Here is a 20,281-nt window from a genome sequence, read left to right on the forward strand (position 1 = left end):
TTTAAAAATATTGGTTTGACAGTATAAAAAGTAGAAATGTTTCAAATAAGGGATATTTTAATTTATGGTAAAATTATATTAAAAATTCAATAGTGTTCTTGTTTTAGATTAATTTTGAAAAATATCTCTGAATTTTTAATTTATAATAAATAATATATCGCGCATTGACCAATAAGAATCGCTTATTGTGAATACGTAATTTATTTACAACAAATAGGAATTGTCGAAATTTATAGTGTAAAATAACAAAAAAAAAGTTAAGTTGTCATCCTGAAAGTTGACGTCTTAAACCCACCTTAATATATTTTGATCTTTAACTCAGAACCACAGCAAACCTCAAATACGCTCTCCGCTCAAGGTTGTTTTCTCTTGCAAGAACCAAATCAACATGGAGGACTTAACTGTGGAAGTATGCGGCGAAAACGGCGCTCTTTATAAGGTTCGTACGACTTTATACGCTTAATTTTTCAACCGAAAACCAATTATAGTAGTAGCTTACTTTTTGACGAGTTATTTTTAATATTAGGTCATGATTACTAGTAAGTACTTCTTTGGAATTTTTAGAAAATGTGATTCACTAAACGCGGTTCTTTTGACGCCATGACCATTTGACAGGGCGTGAGTTCACCATGTGTCTTTATATCGTTAAGAAAATATATTTTCGGGCGATATTTACCGTGCTAGATATATGTAATATGTCGAAATATTTTATTAGTATCGTGAATCATTATGATAAAGGTTAGGTTCAAGAGGTATCATATTACTCTACTTTTTCGATATTCAAATACAATTTCCCATTTCAGGGTTACGTTATAGATGTTTTCGACGAAGAGGTCCTTATACATTTTGAAGATGAGTGAGTTTCTCAACAAATAATAATCTTTATGGTTTCACTAATTCGGTTTTTTTCCCACAGTTGGCAACCAGATTCAAAGTTTCCTTATTCCCAAGTTAAATTACCACCAAAGTCTGAAGCAAAGATAGAATTCACAGAAAATATGGAAGTTGAGGTATATTCTAGTGCGAATAGTCAGGAAGGTTATGGATGGTGGAAATCAAGAATAAAGGTAAATTATTATTTTTTTTATTAACAAATATGTGAAGAAATTTTTCAGTGTTATTAAAAGAATTGTTAATACTTGAAAATAATCGTTTTTTTACTAGATTTGTATTTATATAAAGTTTATTTCTATATTTAGGTCATATTTCTAATTTATTTTAATAGCTTGAGATAAATCGTTTGTAATCAGATAAAATTTAATACTTTTTTTCTATTGCGAACTTATGCATTAGAGTTATGTGAAATTTAATAAAAAAAAACTTTCTAGTTTTGAAAATATCAAAACTTCATTATTTTTTATTCAAATGTGCATCTCAATCATTTCCTTTTGAAATTTTGATAAATTTTAGCAAATATTTCAACTTTGATAAAGTGATGACTGTTAATTATTTTTATACTAGAAATTTGAAACAATAGAGATTTTAAATATACATTTAATCCATGAGTAACAAAGGTGTAATTTATGGTAATTTGTGATAATTTATCATGACATTAATGTTCGTTGTAAAAAAGATGAATAATTTTAATAAAAATTGTTCTCAATTGTTTTTATATTCCCCAAAGTTTTAAAAACTCGTGTACATGATGAAATAATAACTACAAAAGGATTTATCTTTATAGTTAATTTCATAACCATTAGAATTTACAATTCTATAGGTTATTTTATTGACCTGGAGGCTTCAATAAAATAAATATGTCCTGATGAGACTTCTACAGTGAGAAAATCTCATTTTAGATGTCCTAACAGGTAGCATAGAGGAATCAATGGAAATGAACAAGGAAACAGAGGAAGAGGAGAGGATCAGATTTGAAAATGAGTTAATACAAAAATATGTTAGAGGATTCCTTCATAACATCAACTGTGCTGGAAGAGGTGTACAAGAAGAAAGTAAAGAAAAAATATTGACTTTATAAAATTGTGTGTAGAAAAATAAGTCTGCGGTGACCCCTGGTGTAAAAGCAGCCAAAAAATTAAGAGGATGGAAGATGAAGGAAAAAGAATGGAGAAATGAGAGTGTTGAAGGGGAGAGCGAAATGGAAGTGATGGTGAGAAAGCTAGGGGAGATGAGTAATCTCATAGAGGCGGCCAAAATCGGATATCCAGAAATTATAAGAAGAATCGGAGAAATGAAGACTAAAGGGATGAAACTCCTCTTAAATGAGGTACAAAATCCAAACTATAGCGACCTTCGAAGTTGAATCAACAAAAGTCACCCTTGGTTAAGTTTCTTTTTATATCACAATTTCACAAAATGGTTTAGCTCTGAAAAAATTCTAAATATTTGATATACTGTTATTGGAAAATATTCTGAGGGAAAATTCAGCTTAAGAGGAAATGGACGCAAAGCAAAAATTTAACAATAACATGGAAATGAACGATATTAAACAAAATCTAATCATAATATATAATCAATTTAAAAAATCCAAATCGATTATATAGCCTTAGAGGCATTGCACTCACCTTATAGTGAACTAAAGAGGCATTCAGCGACGCTAATCCCGACAGTAAAACTAAAGACAGGATATCTGACAGATCACCTCAGAATTCTTGAACTGATAAAGTTAGAAAGCACTGACAAACCGATGTACCAAATGAACACCATTATTTGCAAAGATATCCCATTCTCAATGGTAATTAATGACTGTAAATAAAAATCTTCCAAGGGGTTGAAATGTGTCTTATCTGGTACACAAATGACCTTGCTTCGCTAGTTAGATGACGTTGAGGCGGACCTGATCCAGCCAGGGGGCACCATGCTTAGGACAGAAAGGATTGGCAGTTGATTGTTGAGAAAACCATTGTTCTCAAAGGAACGTAGCGCTGGTTAAAGAAGAAAAAGAGTTGCCATCATACCTTATATTCATTTGGAATTAAACTACAAATTAGAGCATTGTAAATGACAGCGACAAGCGTTTTTTTTTTATTTTTTGTCCACGCATTCTTTATTTTTCTGTATATCTTTATTGTTGTTTTTTTTTTGTTGCATTTAGATGATGAAAGGCGATTTCTACGTAATCGAATACGTAGGATGGGAAAATACTTACACGGAAATAGTTAGCGTCGATCGTCTTAGGTTTAAAAATAGTAATCCACCAATCGATAAAACAACGTTCCATAAATTTGAAATAGAAGTTCCTGAAGATGTACGTGAATAGTAAGTTGAATCGAACCACGAAAATGTATCAAATGAATTTCAATTTGTTTTTTTTTGTTGTTGTCGCCACAGTGCCAAGATAGAAAACGCCCACAAAGAGTTCCAAAACGCAATAGGCGCCGGTTATATAAGCTACAACGCCGATAAGGGTGTTCTAATAGTAATATCTCGAAACGAATGGAGTCGTAAACGAGCCTCGATACTTCAAGATATGCATTTCAGAAGTCTATCACAAAAAGTGTTCTTATTAAAACGTACCGAGGAAGCTGCGAGGCAGTTGGAAAGTACCAAACTGGCGACAATAGGAGGGTAAGATAAATGTAAAATACAACCTTTAATGCACTAATTTTTTGAGCCCTCGTTATATAATTCATCATATCTTGTAACATTTCTTTTAGGTATTCTGATGAGTTCATTGTTAGAGAAGATTTAATGGGTTTGGCTATAGGAGCCCACGGTGCTAATATCCAGCAAGCTAGAAAAGTAGACGGTATAACGAATATTGAATTGGAAGAAAATTCGTGCACGTTTAAAATTTTCGGCGAGACTGACGAGGCTGTGAAAAAGGCACGATCAATGTTAGAATACGGTGAAGAATCTCTTCAAGTACCGAGGGCTCTAGTTGGAAAAGTTATCGGTAGAAGCGGTAAAATAATCCAAGAAATCGTAGACAAAAGTGGAGTGGTAAATTAATTTTCTCACCCTCTATATCTCGATTGAATATTTTTTTTATTTTTCAGGTTCGGGTTAAAATTGAAGGGGATAATGAACCGCAGCCGACGATCCCTCGAGAAGAAGGGCAGGTACCTTTCGTTTTTGTAGGAACCGTAGAAAGTATATCGAACGCAAAAGTGCTTCTTCAGTATCATTTAGCTCATCTTAAGGTAATTTTTTTCTCTAATTTTGATAATTTTTCCAATAATTAAGGATAAAACATAATAAACAAATGATGATACATGAGATACGATTGAAAAATCCGCCATAAAAACAGGGATTTTTAAGAAAAAAATTCATTTGAACCGGAAGATTTTTCCGTTTTCTAAAACCACGAAACGAAGGGAGCGAGATGGTATAGAATTACCAAAAATTGTGTTTTCCAGTTCATTGAAATGTTGAATTAGTTTTGAGACACCTGTTATATCAATTTTTTTTCATGTAACCATCCCTTTAGTAATTAGCTTAGAATTCTGAAGACCAGATGACCAGAAACTGGTGATCAGATGCCATTGCAGATTCTGTTAGCAAACCATGGAAACAGCAAATTTCATGTCCATCTAAACTCCTCTGAAAGGGGTAGTCAACCCAAAAGAAGAGTAATTATATTTTGAAGGAAAAAGATATACAGTCTTGTACAAAATATCTTCTAGGTCTAGAAGAAGAGCAGCTGGGAAGCCAAAACAATCTACAATCTAACCAATGAGGAAAAAACTTTCACATTCTTGGTACTAATAATAATGGTGTTCAAAGTTGATCCTCAGTATTGAAAGTGGTGACTTCTAACCGCTAGGTTTTAGACATATAAACCTTGTTTTTAAGTAGAATAATCTTGAACGCTGTAAACTTTTGATCAAAATGTTTTGTTTTTATTTTCGTAGGAAGTGGAACAATTGAGACAAGAAAAATTGGAAATCGATCAACAGTTGCGCAGTATACATGGTACCGGTATGGGTTCGATGCAGAGCCTATCGATGAACCGCCGTAACGATCGTGGTTACAATTCGGATATGGACGGCGGTAATCGATCGGGTAGAGGAGGTTCGATGAGAGGTCGAGGCGGTCGGGGCCGAGGCGGTAGAGGCGGCAACGACAGATACAATTCCGGTAGTAGTAATATTTCAGATTACGTTAACAATTTGGATAAACGTAAACATATCGGCAATTCTAGAGGTCATACGACGAACGGTCGACCGCCCCGAGGCGGTAGATCGCACAATAGAATAGATGTCGAAGTAATGGGGGATGACAAGGAACAAAAGTGATTTTATCAGAACGGATTTTTTTTTGTACGAAACGCCGATTAGGCTTTATACATCACTTTGCTTTTAGTATCGTTGGTGTGTAAAGCCAGAAAAAAACGATTTCCGAGTGACTTTATAGACTGACCCGGCCGATGACGATTTTTTCCGAACTCTAAATGAAACTCTTGTTGATCGTTCGTTTCTTTACGCGAACGTTTCAACAAAATACGATATGGACTATAAAAAAAATAATAAAAAATGATTTTGTGCTATTTCGGCATATTTAACGCGGTATGCTTCTACTCGATGTTTTCAATTAAAAAAAAATCGCTTTTACGAACTTGTCGTCCTTACAGGATCAATTTTTTTTCTAATTATCCTTTCGGACAAATCTGATAGCGGATTGTCGACAAATATATATATATATATTGTACATATATGTATTACTTTTGACTTATTCATTGCATATAATACAGCAGGTCGTGTTTTTAGGAACAAGAAATAAAATAGGGGTTAACGCTAAAATTTCTATTAATTTACAAGATTTGATTGAAATATTACGATATCAACCCCATATCTAATATCCCTGGTGTTATTTTATAGCTAAATTGTTACCCAAAACTTGAAATTACAAAATATGGTCCTACCTACCCGGCTCAGAGGACCAGATAAATCCTTATATCGTCATGTCACAATCGGCTCGAAAGAGCAGAAAATGTAATTTTGAGTATCGGTGTAGAAGTTTTCCCAAAATTTCTAAGTGTATCTTAATGGAAAAGTCTATTCCTTTCCAAATAAAGATTATATTCTCCAATTTTATTCTTTTTATGAAACTTGAGGGATTAAATTTTCCACATAGTTCTTTGCCATGGTCACTAGAAGCAAGATCTTGAAGATATGATGGCACGGTTTGACCAATCCAATGTGATATTTGTGAATTTTGATCAATGTATTTACAATTTTTGTAACTTTTGCTGATCAATTATTAATCCCTCATTACTATTTATCTTTTTTTGAGCTAATTTTTCCAAAAAAAAACTTGCATTCCACTGTTTGTTTAACCAATCTTGTATTAGGGATGTGTTGGTGTATTTTATATACCTCTAACCTTATTTAAACATCATCCAGTACCATTTTATTATTTTTTTCTATTTTTTCAACTTTATTGGTGGTCGAAGTGGTGCTGGGAGTGTCTTCTTTCAAAAACAAATATTTAACGACTTTGATTACTTAATATTTCGTGTAAAATCCCGCAACGACTTTCTCAAGTGATTGTCAAACAATAATTTTGAAATTTGGCTTCGTATGTATTGTTCACTCTGTAGATTCTATCGAGATTTTACTGTAATTGTAAAAACTTACTATCTACCTCATATTACTACACCAAACCTCATGTAATTACACTTTCTGGTCCTTCGAGCCTACCACACGTCAAATCCGGCTCGAAGGACCAGAAACTGTAATTATATGAGTTTTGGTGTGTGTGTGTGTGTTAATTTGTTCCTATTGATACGGCTCGCTTTATATTATTAACGATTCAATTTTTTTGCTTTACATGCTCGCTAGATATTGGCTTGTGTGTACTTAATATTTTTTTTTCTTAAAAAAAAAAATAACCAGCTCGCGATAAATAGTTTAGTTCTTCCTGTATTAGAATTACTATAATATGGTATTTGTAATATGTAAAATGGAATTTTTGATAATCGACTCAAAAATTCGCCAAATTTTTCTATTATAAATGGACTTTTTGTATAATATTGTAATGGTAGGTGCAGTTTGTTTTCAAAATATAAATATAGGGTAAAAATTGGGTAAGTTAGTTGAGGCGTTTTAAAAAAAATCGAATATGAAATTCCTAGAACCGTCTCATATTTGTACTACATCAATTCTAATCTGGTCCTTCGAGCCGGATTTAAATCAGCGTTTATAATACCTGAGCTACTTTCTTCCAGTGACATTTTCCTATGCTTTGGGTCCACAATTTGCCCTTTCCATAGTTACTAGGTCTTTTCTTCGAGACAAATTGACTTTATTAGTCATTTATTTAGATCCATCACATCTATTTCCTTCCAGTGACCTCATTTGCACTTTCCATTGCTTCCATATCTTTCCTCCAAGCCAAATTTGCCTCTTTAGGGCATTGATTTGGATCCCTCGGTGTCTTCCATATATTTTATTGATATCCCAGCTAAATAATTTTGATACTTCGTTATTTTCTGATCGCCTTCATGTCTCAAGCTTTCACAATGGTGAAAGCTTGAGACATCCCCTCAAAACCATATATCTCGTAAAGATGTATTTGATTTTCAAAAAATACATTTAAATGTCATTAATCTGGTCCTTCGAGCCGGAGAGACGTAATGCTCAAAGGACCAAATAGTGTAATTTTCGTACATCGTTTAATACGTTTATTGAAAAATCCTTTCAGTTATAAACATCTGCACCTTCCATCCGGATTGTAACGACATCAATTTGGATGTACACTTGAAACAGCAAACAAATATTGAATTTTGTGTGTTTGCTGGTTGGGTGAATATACGGTATTAGTAAACCCAAAAAAGCTTTTTAAATATGTCAACATGTATTTGAAAAAAAAAAAATGCTGGAAGGGTACCAACGCAAGTTACACGTATATATAGATATATAATCGTATAGTGAGTAATTCAAGTTTGTAAATTCTATTTGTTGACCTGGGTTTTTATCTAACCGCTTTTAGTTTCGATAATTTTTTTTTAATTTTGAAATTGACGGTTTTGGATGAAATTGAAAGAAAAATACGTCAAGGAATTATAAATAACCAATTTTTCTATTAATACAAGGTTTTCGATATGAAAAAAGTGTTTAAAATTTACTTTTAGTTGTTTGTCTTGATGTAAGATCCACTTTCCTATATATCCAGTTTCTTCTGGATCTACTTGTCCTTTAATAGAGTCTTAATAACATATCCTGCGGATATAATTTGCTCATTTGATAGCTTCTATTTTTTACTTCAAATATCCTTTTTGACATTTATTCGGGTCCTTGGTATCTTTCATTATCTTCTGGGCCTAATTCTCCACCAGTGGCCTCTTCTTCCTGGTATGTCCGAGGGATATAATTTTATAATTTGAACTTTCAATTGCTTTCGTTTCTTAAAATCAAATTATATCCATCGATAAGGTTCCAAAGTGTCTTACCATATATTTCCACGACTTTGGTCAGTATTCCATTGCGGCTTCCTTGTTTATAATGACTGCTCTACTTTGGGGTGACTCTCATTGAGAATACAGCCACCCCCACATACATCAAGTTCCTTCCAAAACCTTTTTCCAAGCTATATTTATATTAGGTCATTAATTTGGAACCCTTGGTCTCTCTCCATTAGTTTCCAAAATTTCAAACAATATTCCATTGCGGTTTTCGGTTTTGGTTACTTTTTTTTATTGATATCAAATAAATCATTCCTCCAAGATGTTATCTTCTCAGTTGTCCCCTATTTTTCATCCTTATCCTCCAAAATGGATAAATCTCGTGTCATCCGTATCGAAATAGTTTTAAATAAAATTTGGCAACTCTTTAATCTGTCATTTTAATGGAAAACGAAGATTCAATTTTTTTTTTTTTTCAATTTAAGGCATCATAATTTTTCTTTTACATTTAGGGGTTGACGAATAGAATATGCTTTCGTTGAGTTTGCTAATAATGTGAAAAAAAAAACCATAAAAAAATTGACAACCTTGAATGCCAAATTAAAATGGCAAAGACTGGCTCACTAAATATGTCTTGTATCTTAATTGTGAGACTTTTTTTAGAAATATAACTTGATACAAAAAAAAACATTTTTGTTTTATTTCTAATAAAATGAGCTCGTGACTGGTATACCCTTCCAGCAAATTCGAATAATGGGTTTAAAAAAAGTTTGTCGATGTTTTTTTTTGCTAATTTTCTTACTAATACCCGCTTGTGCATGAGTGCTTGAAGGGTTGAAAGTCCTTGCTCTATCTAACAAATTTTCAAAACTTTTTAACACATTATTTGGTCCTTCGAGCTTACTATGATTCAAATCCGGCTCGAAGAACCAAAAATTTACCTTATCTGGTCCTACGAGTTTACTATGTTTCAAATCCGGCTCGAAGGACCAAACGATCACGTTATCTGGTTTTACGAGCTTACTATGATTCGAATCCGGCTCGAAGGACCAAATGGGGTGTTGATTATATTTATATCGATAGTTTTTCAGTTTTTTTTTACATAAAAACAATAACACGGAAGTTTTTTTATCAATCTTATGTTATTTTCAAGTTTAGATCACTGATTGGTGAAAAAATTGTCGTATTTTCAGATTTTCGGTTACTATAGGTTTCTTTAATCTTTTTATTTTGAAAGGAACGTTATTTGTTTTGCAGTGGTTTATATTTTTGATTATTCATGGGGGTTCTAAGTTGGAATTACTGAATTTTTATACTGAACACTATCACTACAACAACATTCGGAATTATATTTTCTGATCCTTCGAGTCGCGTACGAATCGACGATATGTAGACGGCTCGAAGGACTAGATAATGTAATAGTGAATGTTGTATTGGTGGTAAACTGTTAATGTTAACTTTTTGCGGAAAAAACAATAGACTGTAGATAAACAATACGTACTGCTTTTAACAAAATTTACGGTTACACTGTCTGGTCCTTCGAGCCGAAAACCAACTAACGATGTATGAAGGCTCGAAGGACGAGATAATGTAATAGTGAATGTTGTGGTGAACAATTTTTTTACTGTATGTTTCTTACAGTCCTGAAAAATTTTTTTTAAAATTTTAATATTTCTTGAAAACTAATGATTTTATCGATACTAAGTTGTTATTCCTCGTTATATATTCCAATTACACTATCTGGTCCTTTAAGCCGTATACCAACCAGGCTCTAAGAACCAACGCAAGTGATCAATCACCGCCAGTTACGAAAATTATCATTTTTCATTGAAATAATTGCAAACAGGTTCTCGACATCAGACTCCGGATACGGCGGACGAACGAGTCCACGATTTACCGCCACGTTATTATGGTGGACTGAGAGGTAGAGGTCGTAGGGATCCGAGGCGAGACGACAGAAGACGTACCACCGATGACGAGGACACGGTTTTAGATAGCCAAGACGTATCCAGCGTCGATAGAGGTGAGATTATACATTATTTTACGTTATTTTATAACGGAAATCGAAGTTTAAACAAATATTATGACGTGATTTTGTTTCCTTTCATGTCGTTCGATTATTTTGTACGAATTATATATCAAATGTTCTCGTAGACTACGATGTAGAACAATCCGGATAACTTTTAATAAATTTTTTTTGTTTTTTGTTTATTTTTTATTAATGTTAAATATACGGGGAACATTATAAGATACGTTTTGGTGAAAGTATATGAAAATAAGTGTTTTGTAAATGGCTCTCTGTAGAGTCGGTATCGAGCGCAGACGTACCTCTACCCTCCGATGGGGGATCTCAACGTAGACGGAGACGTCGTGGAAGACAACGCAGTCATACTCGTTCCGAAACGTCGACAACTCGACAAGTTGGTGATAATCGTAAGTCTATCTCCGGTAATGGCAAAAATTAATCGAAGAAATTAATGCTTTCGATAACGTTTCATTTGTTTTTCATCATTAATAAACCCTGTTTGCTTTAATTTGATTGATGACTAAAATAGCAGCTGCGGGTACATCAAATTCGCCCGAAAATTTTTTGAAATGACATATTTAAAGTGACAGCTGTCATATTTTGAGCTCGTTCCCTCCAAAAAGCGAGTATCTATCGGTAAATAAAGGATTTAAGATGGTTTCTACTATTTATTTGCAGAAAGCGCTTTAAAACTTTTTTTGAAGCCTGTTTTTTGTTATTGACTATTTCTTTTTCTAATACATAGAAAGTACAAGAAGAAACAATATTTTTTCTACGATAAGACCACAATCGATGAGCTCAAGTCCCAAACAGTTGATTTTAACACAATTCGAAAGTTTCTTCGTCCAATTTTTTGCTATTTTCAATTACTGTTTATAAAAAAAATAACAAAAACTTTTATCGCGAATTTTCCGATACCATTTCGAGTTTTTTCCAGTTTTTAGTAACCAAACGTACAAAATTTACGGTTACACTCTCTGGACTTTCGAACCGGTAACCAACTAACGATGTATGAAGGTTCGAAGGACCAGATATTTTAAGTTGAATGTCGACTAATAGTTAAATTTTACAACTGCTATTTTGGAATGTTGATTAACGAACCGAGCTTTAAACATTTCATAATTGCTTGTTACTAATGATTTGTTAATTAATTACTGTCAAAAAATGTATTTTCTATTTTTTTTTTGACATTTATACTATCCTCCGAAAGCTTGGAGAATTGTTTTTAATGTAATTAATACCATATCTTCGGAAACGACTAAAATAAATATAATAAATTGATAGTTGATTCATATAACGAGTTATTCTCAGCAAGTCCTGTCATTTCATACCCAAATTGAGGGATTGCATTAAAAATAACTAGTCAGCCATCTTAGATATTTCGCCATGTTGATTTCAGAGTGACGTCATTTCATTTTTTCGTGTTATAGCAAGTCCTTTGATTTGATACTCATAGGAGTATATCAAAATTAGTCCGCCTGTAACCTAAAAGGTCACATTTTGGTCTCCGACTAAGCTCATTATGTTAATGTGTGTTGTCAGGGTTCGTTGAAAGATTTTGATGCTTACAAGTTCTAAACGGGACGCCACTCAGTTTTTTAACCTAAACTGAGAAAAGTATAGAAATAGGTTGAGGTATCTTTAGGAATAAAGCTACTTGTTGAAAATAAAATACAATGATTTATATTTGAAATTATAAAAAAACAGGTTAAAAAAGTTACCCGCAAAACTAATAAGAGTTGATCTGACCTTTAACAACACATGAGACTCCCTACTTGTCAGGAAAATACAAACAGGACCACATCCTTGGAATGCGGTCAGGAATTAAAAAAGTTCGTTCTGTTAATTGTCCTCGACTGGGTAGTTCCACGAGTCAAAGTTTGACGTTAAATCCCAATTAAAGTCGTCTAAGTTTCAAACCCCAATAAAGGTCCTATGTCCATAACTAGGTCCCTTCCTTTTTAACGAAGTCTCAGTCGGAAATATCACGACTTCCGCAAATATAGAATTTGGAGCCAAATTTAAAAATTTATAATCAAATCCCTAATGAAACATTCTACATCGGTTGACAGCCAAAAAGAAAATATGAGTGAAGTTAACAGCAGACTTCTGCCGTCATGACGACAATCCAGCCAGGTACAACAATATTGGTTCCAGAGTGACGTCATTTCATTTTTTTCGAATTATTATCAGCAAGCCTTTTCATTAGGTACCCATATTATAGGGCGGCATTGAAATTAATTAGTTTCATCTGATACTAATGTTATAGTAGTATCTTGAAAATAACTAATCCGCCATCTTGATTTCAGAGTGACTTCATTTCATTTGGTCGAATTATATCAGCAAGCCATTTCATCTGATCCCCATATTGTAGTATTGCATTGAAAATAATTGATCCGCCATTTTGAAATAACTAGTCAACCATATTGGATGGTTCGCCATGTTTATTTCAGACTGTTGTCATTTCATTTTTTGAGTTGTTACTCTGAGCAAGCCATTTCTTTTGTAACCCATATTGCAGGAGTACAATGCAAATAATTTATCCGCCATGTTGATTTCACACTGACGTCATTTTATTCCTTCGATTTATTCTCAGTCAGTATTGCTTTTACGACGTCATCTTGAATGTTTCGCCATTTTGGTTGGTTTGGTCAGGTTCAAAAGTAACTAGTCCGCCATGTGAGGATTAAAATGGCTGACCATGTATTACCATTCAAATTCAAAATGTCGGCTGAATTAGTCGAATCGAACAAACATACGAAGCAAGTTGCATTAAAGCTTAGTATGAAGTTGTCAATTTGGTTACGGTTCACGTACTAATAACTCAAATGTCATTGGAACCGACGCCCAATTCTATTGAAAACAGTATTTGTTTCAGTGAGCAACCACCACGGCGCCACCGGTACTAACGACGTGTCTCACACCAACGACAGCGGACATCACGACATTTCGAGACCTCGCGACCCGAAAAACCGCCCAAACAGACCGCCACCGACTCGCCGAAATGATCCCAAACCAAAGGAAACCATGGTGAACGGTACAAGTACATAGAGTTGTATGTTTCGACGTTACATTAATCATATTTGTGCGCTGTCGGCCGTTGTGGTATAGTAAAGTGTTAAAATTGAAAATGAAGAATGCGCAGCTTTAGGTATTTTACCTATTTATTTGGACTTTACCCTACCGCAAAGGCAGCTCGAATTTTTTTTTTTTATTTTTAGTTGTCGTTATTGTTAATTTTTTTTGTGTTGCATATCTTTCCCCGGTATAGTCACGACTTGGAAAAAAAAATTTTAAAATATATATTTAAGTGGGTGGTCTGCTACCCCACCTCGGATGAGACCCAGAAAGACTGTTTGGTTCTGTGAACCGTCACAGAAGAGACTGTTTTACTACAATGTTCAGCGAAGTCTGTGAAAGTGTGTGATTGACAATTTAAAAATTTTCATGTAAAACCTGGAAGATTTGTGACAACTTTTCTAATTTTTCATACATTGGATATCGAACTCTCTCTCCCCCATTTAGGCGCACATTTTTTTCTCGTCGTTGTTATTTCTTAGGCACAAGAAGTACGTTTATAATGATGGTCGTTATCTGGTCCTTCGAGCCGGATTTGTATCATGAGGCTCGAAGGACCAGTTGGTAGTAAAGAATTTATATCGGTATTTTTTTTTTTTTTTCGTAGAAATATACTCTGAAAGTATTTCCACACAATATATTTTTGTTTTCAATTTTATATCGTTATTAATTGCTCAAAAATTAATGAAACTATTTGAAACAATAGATATTTTTTGAATTTAATTCCATTATTTAATTGATATTGAGGTATTCCTAGAACCGCTATAAATAACAATTTTGCAATCTGGGCTTTCGAGCCGGGTTTAAAACAGCGCCATGTTGAAGATCCAAACGGTTATGAATGTTCGGCATATTTATATCGGTAGTTTTTTAGCAAAAATTCGAAATTTGATCGTTGTTTATCACTCATCGCATTATTTTTTTCTATATTTTAAACCAAACAAGACGTACTATCAGTACAAGAATCCTGGTTCTTCGAGCCGCGTATAAACCAACGACTTATAGAGAGCTCGAAGGCCTGGTTGTTTATTTGAAGTTTTCAAAAAAAATTTGCAGAAGAATACGACATAATTTTCGTTATCGAAACATTCGATTCTCACATTTTTTGTTTTATCTCATTTATTTGATTATTTTTATTTATTTAAATAAATTTACAACTTATTGCGATTTACGTACCTCTTGTGCCCTTAACCTCGAAATAGTGGCATAAATATACAAGTTAATACAGTTTAGCAGCAATTGATGGTAAATATTGTAATTATATCAATTTCCATTAATTTTTTTCCATTTTTCGTTGAATATGTCTTATCACGAAGAAACTTTTCCGGGTGTAAAATCATTTATTTTTATTTTTTTAATTTTTCTCACTAGAAGTGAATTTTCATTATCTTTGTATGTAGTTTCCGATAAATGGCGCTAATTAACGCAATTCTTGGAAAAAATTGTTAAATCGTATATTTCAACCTCTAATTTTATGCCACTGGAGGATTGTTTAAAAATATTCTCTACATATTCGATTTCCTTCATTTACCATCGGTTAATTAATTTTTTGAAAAAAAATATTTCTGTAAAATTTGTATTTATATATTTTATTTATTATTTTTTATTTTGTTTCTCTTGGTAGTTTGTAGCACTGTAAAAAAATTACAGATTTGTTCTTTTTTTCCTTTTGTAATATTAAGTGTAACATTGTAAATACACACGTCGTCCTGATTTTTTTTGTAGATTTTACAGCGTTTTGATTAGTTGCTCATGTTATGTTTAAATTACACCGATATGTTTATATGCTGTGTATTAATATCACATTTTGCATTAAATAAAATGAGTAAAAATCCTTATTTGTTTTTTTTTTCCATTCCATAATTTTTTTCATCAACGAATTTTACATATAATGTTTATTATCATGGACCAAAAAACAATTTTTACGTTGTTTATACGATTTACTCGTTTCACGGACCAAACGACAATTTCCGGATTACAGAAACAGTTTATTTTTTGTATACAACGCTAGATGGCTCCGTTAATATAATAGAATTGAAATTTGCGAAATTGAGTCTTAAAGTAAATAATTTTGTATTGGTAGCATTGGATTAATTAGCTCTATTCGTGGCTTTGGTTCTGAATTGGCTTGAAGAAATTTGTCGTTCTTAATAACTATTTCGATGGTTCTGCCAACATAAATAGAAATAAAGTGATGCAAATATGAATTATTTATATTTTTGGTCAATAAATCGAGAAAATTAAACAAAATTGACAAAAATCAACAGATAATTGATAGTTATTGAACAAAATAAACGAAAAAGTGAACAGAAATGACAAACCAGCAGCAAATGAAAAAATCAAAGATTAGCATCCAATATATGACAGTTATCGATAGAAATCAACAGATATCGATATTATCAGACAGAAATTGATAGCAATCTATGATAATCGATTGTAAGCAAATGAAATCTTCAGAAATCTACATTGATTGATGAAAATGAACGGATCTTGATCCTAATAAACAAAAGTCATTATAAATTAAAATCCTATTTTCAAGATTAGTTCTCATAATATATTCTCGATTCTTTTTCAAATATGTATTTAAAACTACAAGGCATAGATCTTCTATTTTTAAAGGTTAGTTTTCAAACCATTTTATTAATTCTTCTTTTTCAAATAAAATAAAATAAAACTACAGAGCATTCAATCAACTTCTATTTTTAAGGTTAGTGTTCATAATACGATTCTTCTTTTTTTACTTTAATTTATTAATTTTTTGTAGATTAAGAGAAAATGTACAAAAAAAGTTTATTTGATTACTTTTACAAAAAGTTATCAGAATATTTATATATCAAAAATCATGTTTGCATATTTTTTTTTTCTAAAAACAAAATTCTTTAAAATCGGACAATTTTTCTAATTTCTAAATCCATAAAACGATGAAACTGCAATAGTATATAATTATCGTAAATTTTATTAGATTTAGCAACCTTTTCTATGCTACAAGTTCATAGTACACCCTCTCCTTCGTAAAACTAAGAGGTTATAATTATTCCTATTAACAATGCAGCGTTACCACATATTTCATGTAAAAATCCTGGTTGTTGAAAACTACTTTTTATAGTAAGAAATCGAAAATTCAGTATAAAAATTCGTTTCATAATACACTTAAATCCAAGCCCCGCTTTCTATTCTTCATATGAGCTTCTGCAATTTTAGCAAAAGCTTCCATATTCAATAACCTGTAATTAGTTGCCAAAAACCGCTCTACAGTAGGATTCAAACTATCAATACCGTGGCTAATAATGTTCCAACCGAGTTCTATTCCTGTACCAAAATCGCATTCATCCGTTGCAATACTTGTATAAGTAAAAACTGGTTGGAGTTCCGAGAGACATTTCTGTTTATCTTCTTGGGTTTTAGAGTTTTGCAGTTTAGTCAGATTCACTTCTAAATCTTTGTTACTTAAAGCCAATTCCCTGTATCCTATTTGAGTCCTATAAAAAGAATCCGTTCAACTACATCCAAATATAAAGTAATCAACTCACTTTTTATCATAAGGTACACAAAGACCGATTTTATTGAAGGTTCTTGTAACTATTTTCTTTTCTCTAGCGATCATTTCTTTGGTTTTACTCGCCATATCGATACCAAGTTTTCCTGCTTCTTCAATTAACTTTGATTGTAGTTTTCCTATCGACATTTTCCTAAAAGGATTACCAGTCTTCTTGAGGTCCTCTAAAAATATACTAAAACACAAATCGAAATGAATTTATTTAAATATTTTCATTGGAAACTGTATAATTTTGAATTTCCACAAATAATTCACCCTAGAATAAGACTCAAAGAACTAGAGGAGGAAATTATTTCAAAATTGTTTCGGGCTGATAAAATTACAAAGTAAAAAATTTTTTAATCTATATAGCTCATAGAAAATAGATTCTTCATTTGAAGAATATGTTTTGATAAAAGATAATTCAATTGGAAGCCTATAAAGAAGATAAAAAACTGCTAATAAAAGAAAGTTATTATAAACCATTCTACAAGGAAAAAACAGATTTATTTGCACCAAATCTCACCACAATTTTTTAACCGCTTACCCAAGATGTGCAACAAAACCAATCACGTCGAATAGTAACAAAAGATACCGTACAAACTGTACCACCAAAATAAAATTACTGAATTAGGAAATAATCAACTGAAAACGACCAAATTGCCAAAATACTGGTGGAGTAGTCTTCCTAACCCAATCAACATCACATTATATTACCCTAAAAATCCACTTTCAGTTGTTCCCAAACTAATTCTACCAACACCCACAACAAATTTGTATTTCAATAGGAATGTTTAACAATACAAGTTTATTAACTCAAAAACTAATAAACAGAGTTTTAGAAAATTAATAATACCTCATTACTTGATGTTTATCAAGCCTTTGACAAGATCCAACACCTGGAACTGCAATACAAAATCAGTAACAAATTTCCTTATATGATACAAAACAACAGAAATTGATAACACTGATATCCTGTTCAAGCTAACTACAAAGATTGAAGATAATAAAAGCAAATTACTACACATAACATTGATTATTTATGAGAATACTCATGTTAAACAATACCACAAGAAGATAATGTCAAAGACTCTACTGGAAACAAAGTATCAGCAAAAAGAAAACACAACTTGACATAAAAGCAAAGGAACTGCACTAGTTGATGGAGAAAAAAAAAATAAAGAAACAAAATCTTGATTACAAAATGATCATCAAACTCATATGGACCTATGGAATCACAATATATGGAACCACACCATCCAAATAGATCTAGTTGAACGAAAAAATACAAAAGAGAACTGAAAAACTTCACAAAATCTTAAAAATTCATCTAAACTCACTATTAGAAGAACTATTAGTAACAAAACATAACAAACAAGTGGCCAATAGACCTAAAATGGGGTATTTTCTTGATAAACTTCACTAAGACATTGCAGAGGCCAGAGGAATAAGTAAAAGTTATTAAATTAAACCTTAGAATATAAAATAGACAATTCACAAAATTTTTTATAATAAAATCGAAATAAAAACTCGCTTCACCCTGTAATTAAAACGTTAAACAAAATTTTTGTTTAATTACAAAATCAATTAACTTGCTATGCTAAAAATAGTGAAATATTAACCCAAATTTAAAGATAAAATCCAGAAATACAAACATTTAAAAGAACAAACTTGTATATAAAGGAAAATAATATTTTTAAATTGACTTACTTAACTGCCGAAAATATATTTCCCCCCATAGGTGTTAAGATACCGTTCTTTTTGGGAGAATTAGATACTAAAAGTACCGGTAATTTATCTGGATCGTCTCTAAAATATCCAATATGATAACCAGAAATATCGTCAGTTCTTAGGACAGTTTGAAGTTCAGGTGGATCCCTATAATACCTCCAATGAATTAGATATTCGTTTTCTGTCTTTTTTACATTCAAAAACTTCCCTAGAAACAATAATATGACCTAAAATGTAAAAAATAAATATTATTTAACATGTTACCTGCAAGTACATCATACGGTCCTACTAAATAAAGTCCAACTTCTTTAAAAGCTTCCAAAGGATTTGATGGCTTGAGTTTTTCACAAAGATCCCAAAATTGGTAAAAATCATCAGGCATGGAAACTAAAAACTTCTCCTTGATGAAAATCGACCATTGTTCTCGATTAGATTCTTCTGGAATTAAAATTATGTAACGATAAAATACCTTAAATTAAATTACTCACCATTCTTTTGGGAAATGTCGCTTTTTATTGTATCCGTACTACTGGCATTATCTAACTTGTCTAATATATCTTTAAATGAATTATTTCCATCAAAACTGCTTAAATTACTACACGAACTTTCACTGACAGAATCGGATACATCATTATTAACTTTTATATTTGTGTCGGAATTTATTGAACTGTCGGAATCGTCTTGAATTGAAATATCCTCGGATTCTGATTCATCTTTAATTGCCGCTACTTTATCTTCAGTTTTAAACTTCTTCGTAGATCTATCCGAAGAATTCACCATCTATGCATATATTGTGATATCACGTATTTTGTATTAAATGCAGAAAATGAGTTTACCTTTCTCTTTATGGGATGTTTATATTTCTTTAAGTGTGCAGGATTCTTTTGATAGCATTTTGCACCGTACTTACAAGGAGTTCGTTTGTCTAATTGATACTTTTTATTTTCTTCCTCCATTTTTTAACCAGAATAACAATAATTTGATCACTTTAAAAAAATTTTGTGCTTCTTGAACGTAAATAAATTTAAACTGTCATGTAAAAAATTTAAATAGCCCATAAAATGGTTGTATGACAAATGACAGTTTACTTTAAACAAAGTTGACAGCTGTTTAATGATATTCGGAAATTACGATATTTTTCTATCTTCTTGACAAAATTAACCCAATTTTGACTTTTTTCTGCCTCTTGAACGTAAATAAATGAAAACTGCCAAATAAGATATTCAAACTTTCTACGAGTTAGCTGTATGACAAATTATACTGAGCAGAGTTGCCAGTTGTTTTATAATATAAACAAATTATAATATTTTTTCCTATCTTTTTAATAAAATTAAACTAATTTTAACTTTATAGTTCATTTAGAAAAAGTTATGTGAAAGTTGATTGTAGACTCCACAATTCTTATACTCTGATCTGCTTACGTTGAGCATACAAAATTGACTTTATTTTAGGCACTCAACAAATTCCAAAAATATATGAAGCGTAGATGAAATCATTATACGTGTATTAGGGAAAAGTATATTTTAAAAGTTGGCACTAATGTATCGATCTTCGATGTGGGATTTATTATTCTCATAATCGAGCAATTATGTCATTTGTCAATTGCATT

General features: G+C 31.9%; 2 protein-coding genes across 7 annotated transcripts; one reads left to right on the plus strand and one right to left on the minus strand.

The window, feature by feature from the left end:
- Positions 1-298: 298 nt before the first annotated feature.
- On the plus strand, positions 299-15,240 carry LOC130447453 (fragile X messenger ribonucleoprotein 1 homolog). 5 transcript variants are annotated; one of them, XM_056784270.1, is made up of 11 exons: positions 302-439; positions 804-856; positions 917-1,067; positions 3,053-3,216; positions 3,289-3,525; positions 3,615-3,900; positions 3,957-4,100; positions 4,812-5,037; positions 10,149-10,325; positions 10,607-10,735; positions 13,207-15,240. In XM_056784270.1, the coding sequence occupies exons 1-11, from the start codon at positions 389-391 to the stop codon at positions 13,377-13,379; spliced, it is 1,791 nt and encodes a 596-aa protein (XP_056640248.1). In that variant the 5' UTR covers positions 302-388; the 3' UTR covers positions 13,380-15,240. The 5 variants fall into 5 exon arrangements, with proteins under 5 accessions (XP_056640249.1, XP_056640250.1, XP_056640248.1 ...); XM_056784268.1 differs by having other exon boundaries at positions 330-439; positions 10,607-10,750; positions 13,195-15,240; XM_056784269.1 differs by having other exon boundaries at positions 330-439; positions 10,607-10,750.
- Positions 15,241-15,895: 655 nt separating this feature from the next.
- On the minus strand, positions 15,896-19,967 carry LOC130447293 (histone PARylation factor 1). Of its 2 annotated transcripts, none has more exons than XM_056784027.1 (6): positions 19,509-19,934; positions 19,161-19,452; positions 18,937-19,107; positions 18,652-18,880; positions 16,937-17,137; positions 15,896-16,885 (listed from the first exon to the last, which is right to left on the minus strand). In XM_056784027.1, the coding sequence occupies exons 1-6, from the start codon at positions 19,626-19,628 to the stop codon at positions 16,546-16,548; spliced, it is 1,353 nt and encodes a 450-aa protein (XP_056640005.1). In that variant the 5' UTR covers positions 19,629-19,934; the 3' UTR covers positions 15,896-16,545. The 2 variants fall into 2 exon arrangements, with proteins under 2 accessions (XP_056640005.1, XP_056640004.1); XM_056784026.1 differs by having other exon boundaries at positions 15,898-16,885; positions 18,937-19,110; positions 19,509-19,967.
- Positions 19,968-20,281: the final 314 nt, after the last annotated feature.

The sequence above is a fragment of the Diorhabda sublineata genome, chromosome 8, assembly GCF_026230105.1.
Source record: "Diorhabda sublineata isolate icDioSubl1.1 chromosome 8, icDioSubl1.1, whole genome shotgun sequence".
Classification (NCBI taxonomy): Eukaryota; Metazoa; Arthropoda; class Insecta; order Coleoptera; family Chrysomelidae; genus Diorhabda; species Diorhabda sublineata.

Excerpts from the sequence above, each read along its gene's own strand:
- LOC130447453 (XM_056784268.1), top strand. The coding sequence starts at position 389 with ATGGAGGACTTAACTGTGGAAGTATGCGGCGAAAACGGCGCTCTTTAT. Across the intron at positions 4,101-4,811 it reads ATCATTTAGCTCATCTTAAG|GAAGTGGAACAATTGAGACA; the intron begins GTAATTTTTTTC and ends TTATTTTCGTAG. Across the intron at positions 10,326-10,606 it reads CGTATCCAGCGTCGATAGAG|AGTCGGTATCGAGCGCAGAC; the intron begins GTGAGATTATAC and ends GGCTCTCTGTAG.
- LOC130447293 (XM_056784026.1), bottom strand. The coding sequence starts at position 19,628 with ATGGAGGAAGAAAATAAAAAGTATCAATTAGACAAACGAACTCCTTGT. Across the intron at positions 19,453-19,508 it reads AACATCCCATAAAGAGAAAG|ATGGTGAATTCTTCGGATAG; the intron begins GTAAACTCATTT and ends ATATATGCATAG. Across the intron at positions 16,886-16,936 it reads TGTGTACCTTATGATAAAAA|GACTCAAATAGGATACAGGG; the intron begins GTGAGTTGATTA and ends TTCTTTTTATAG.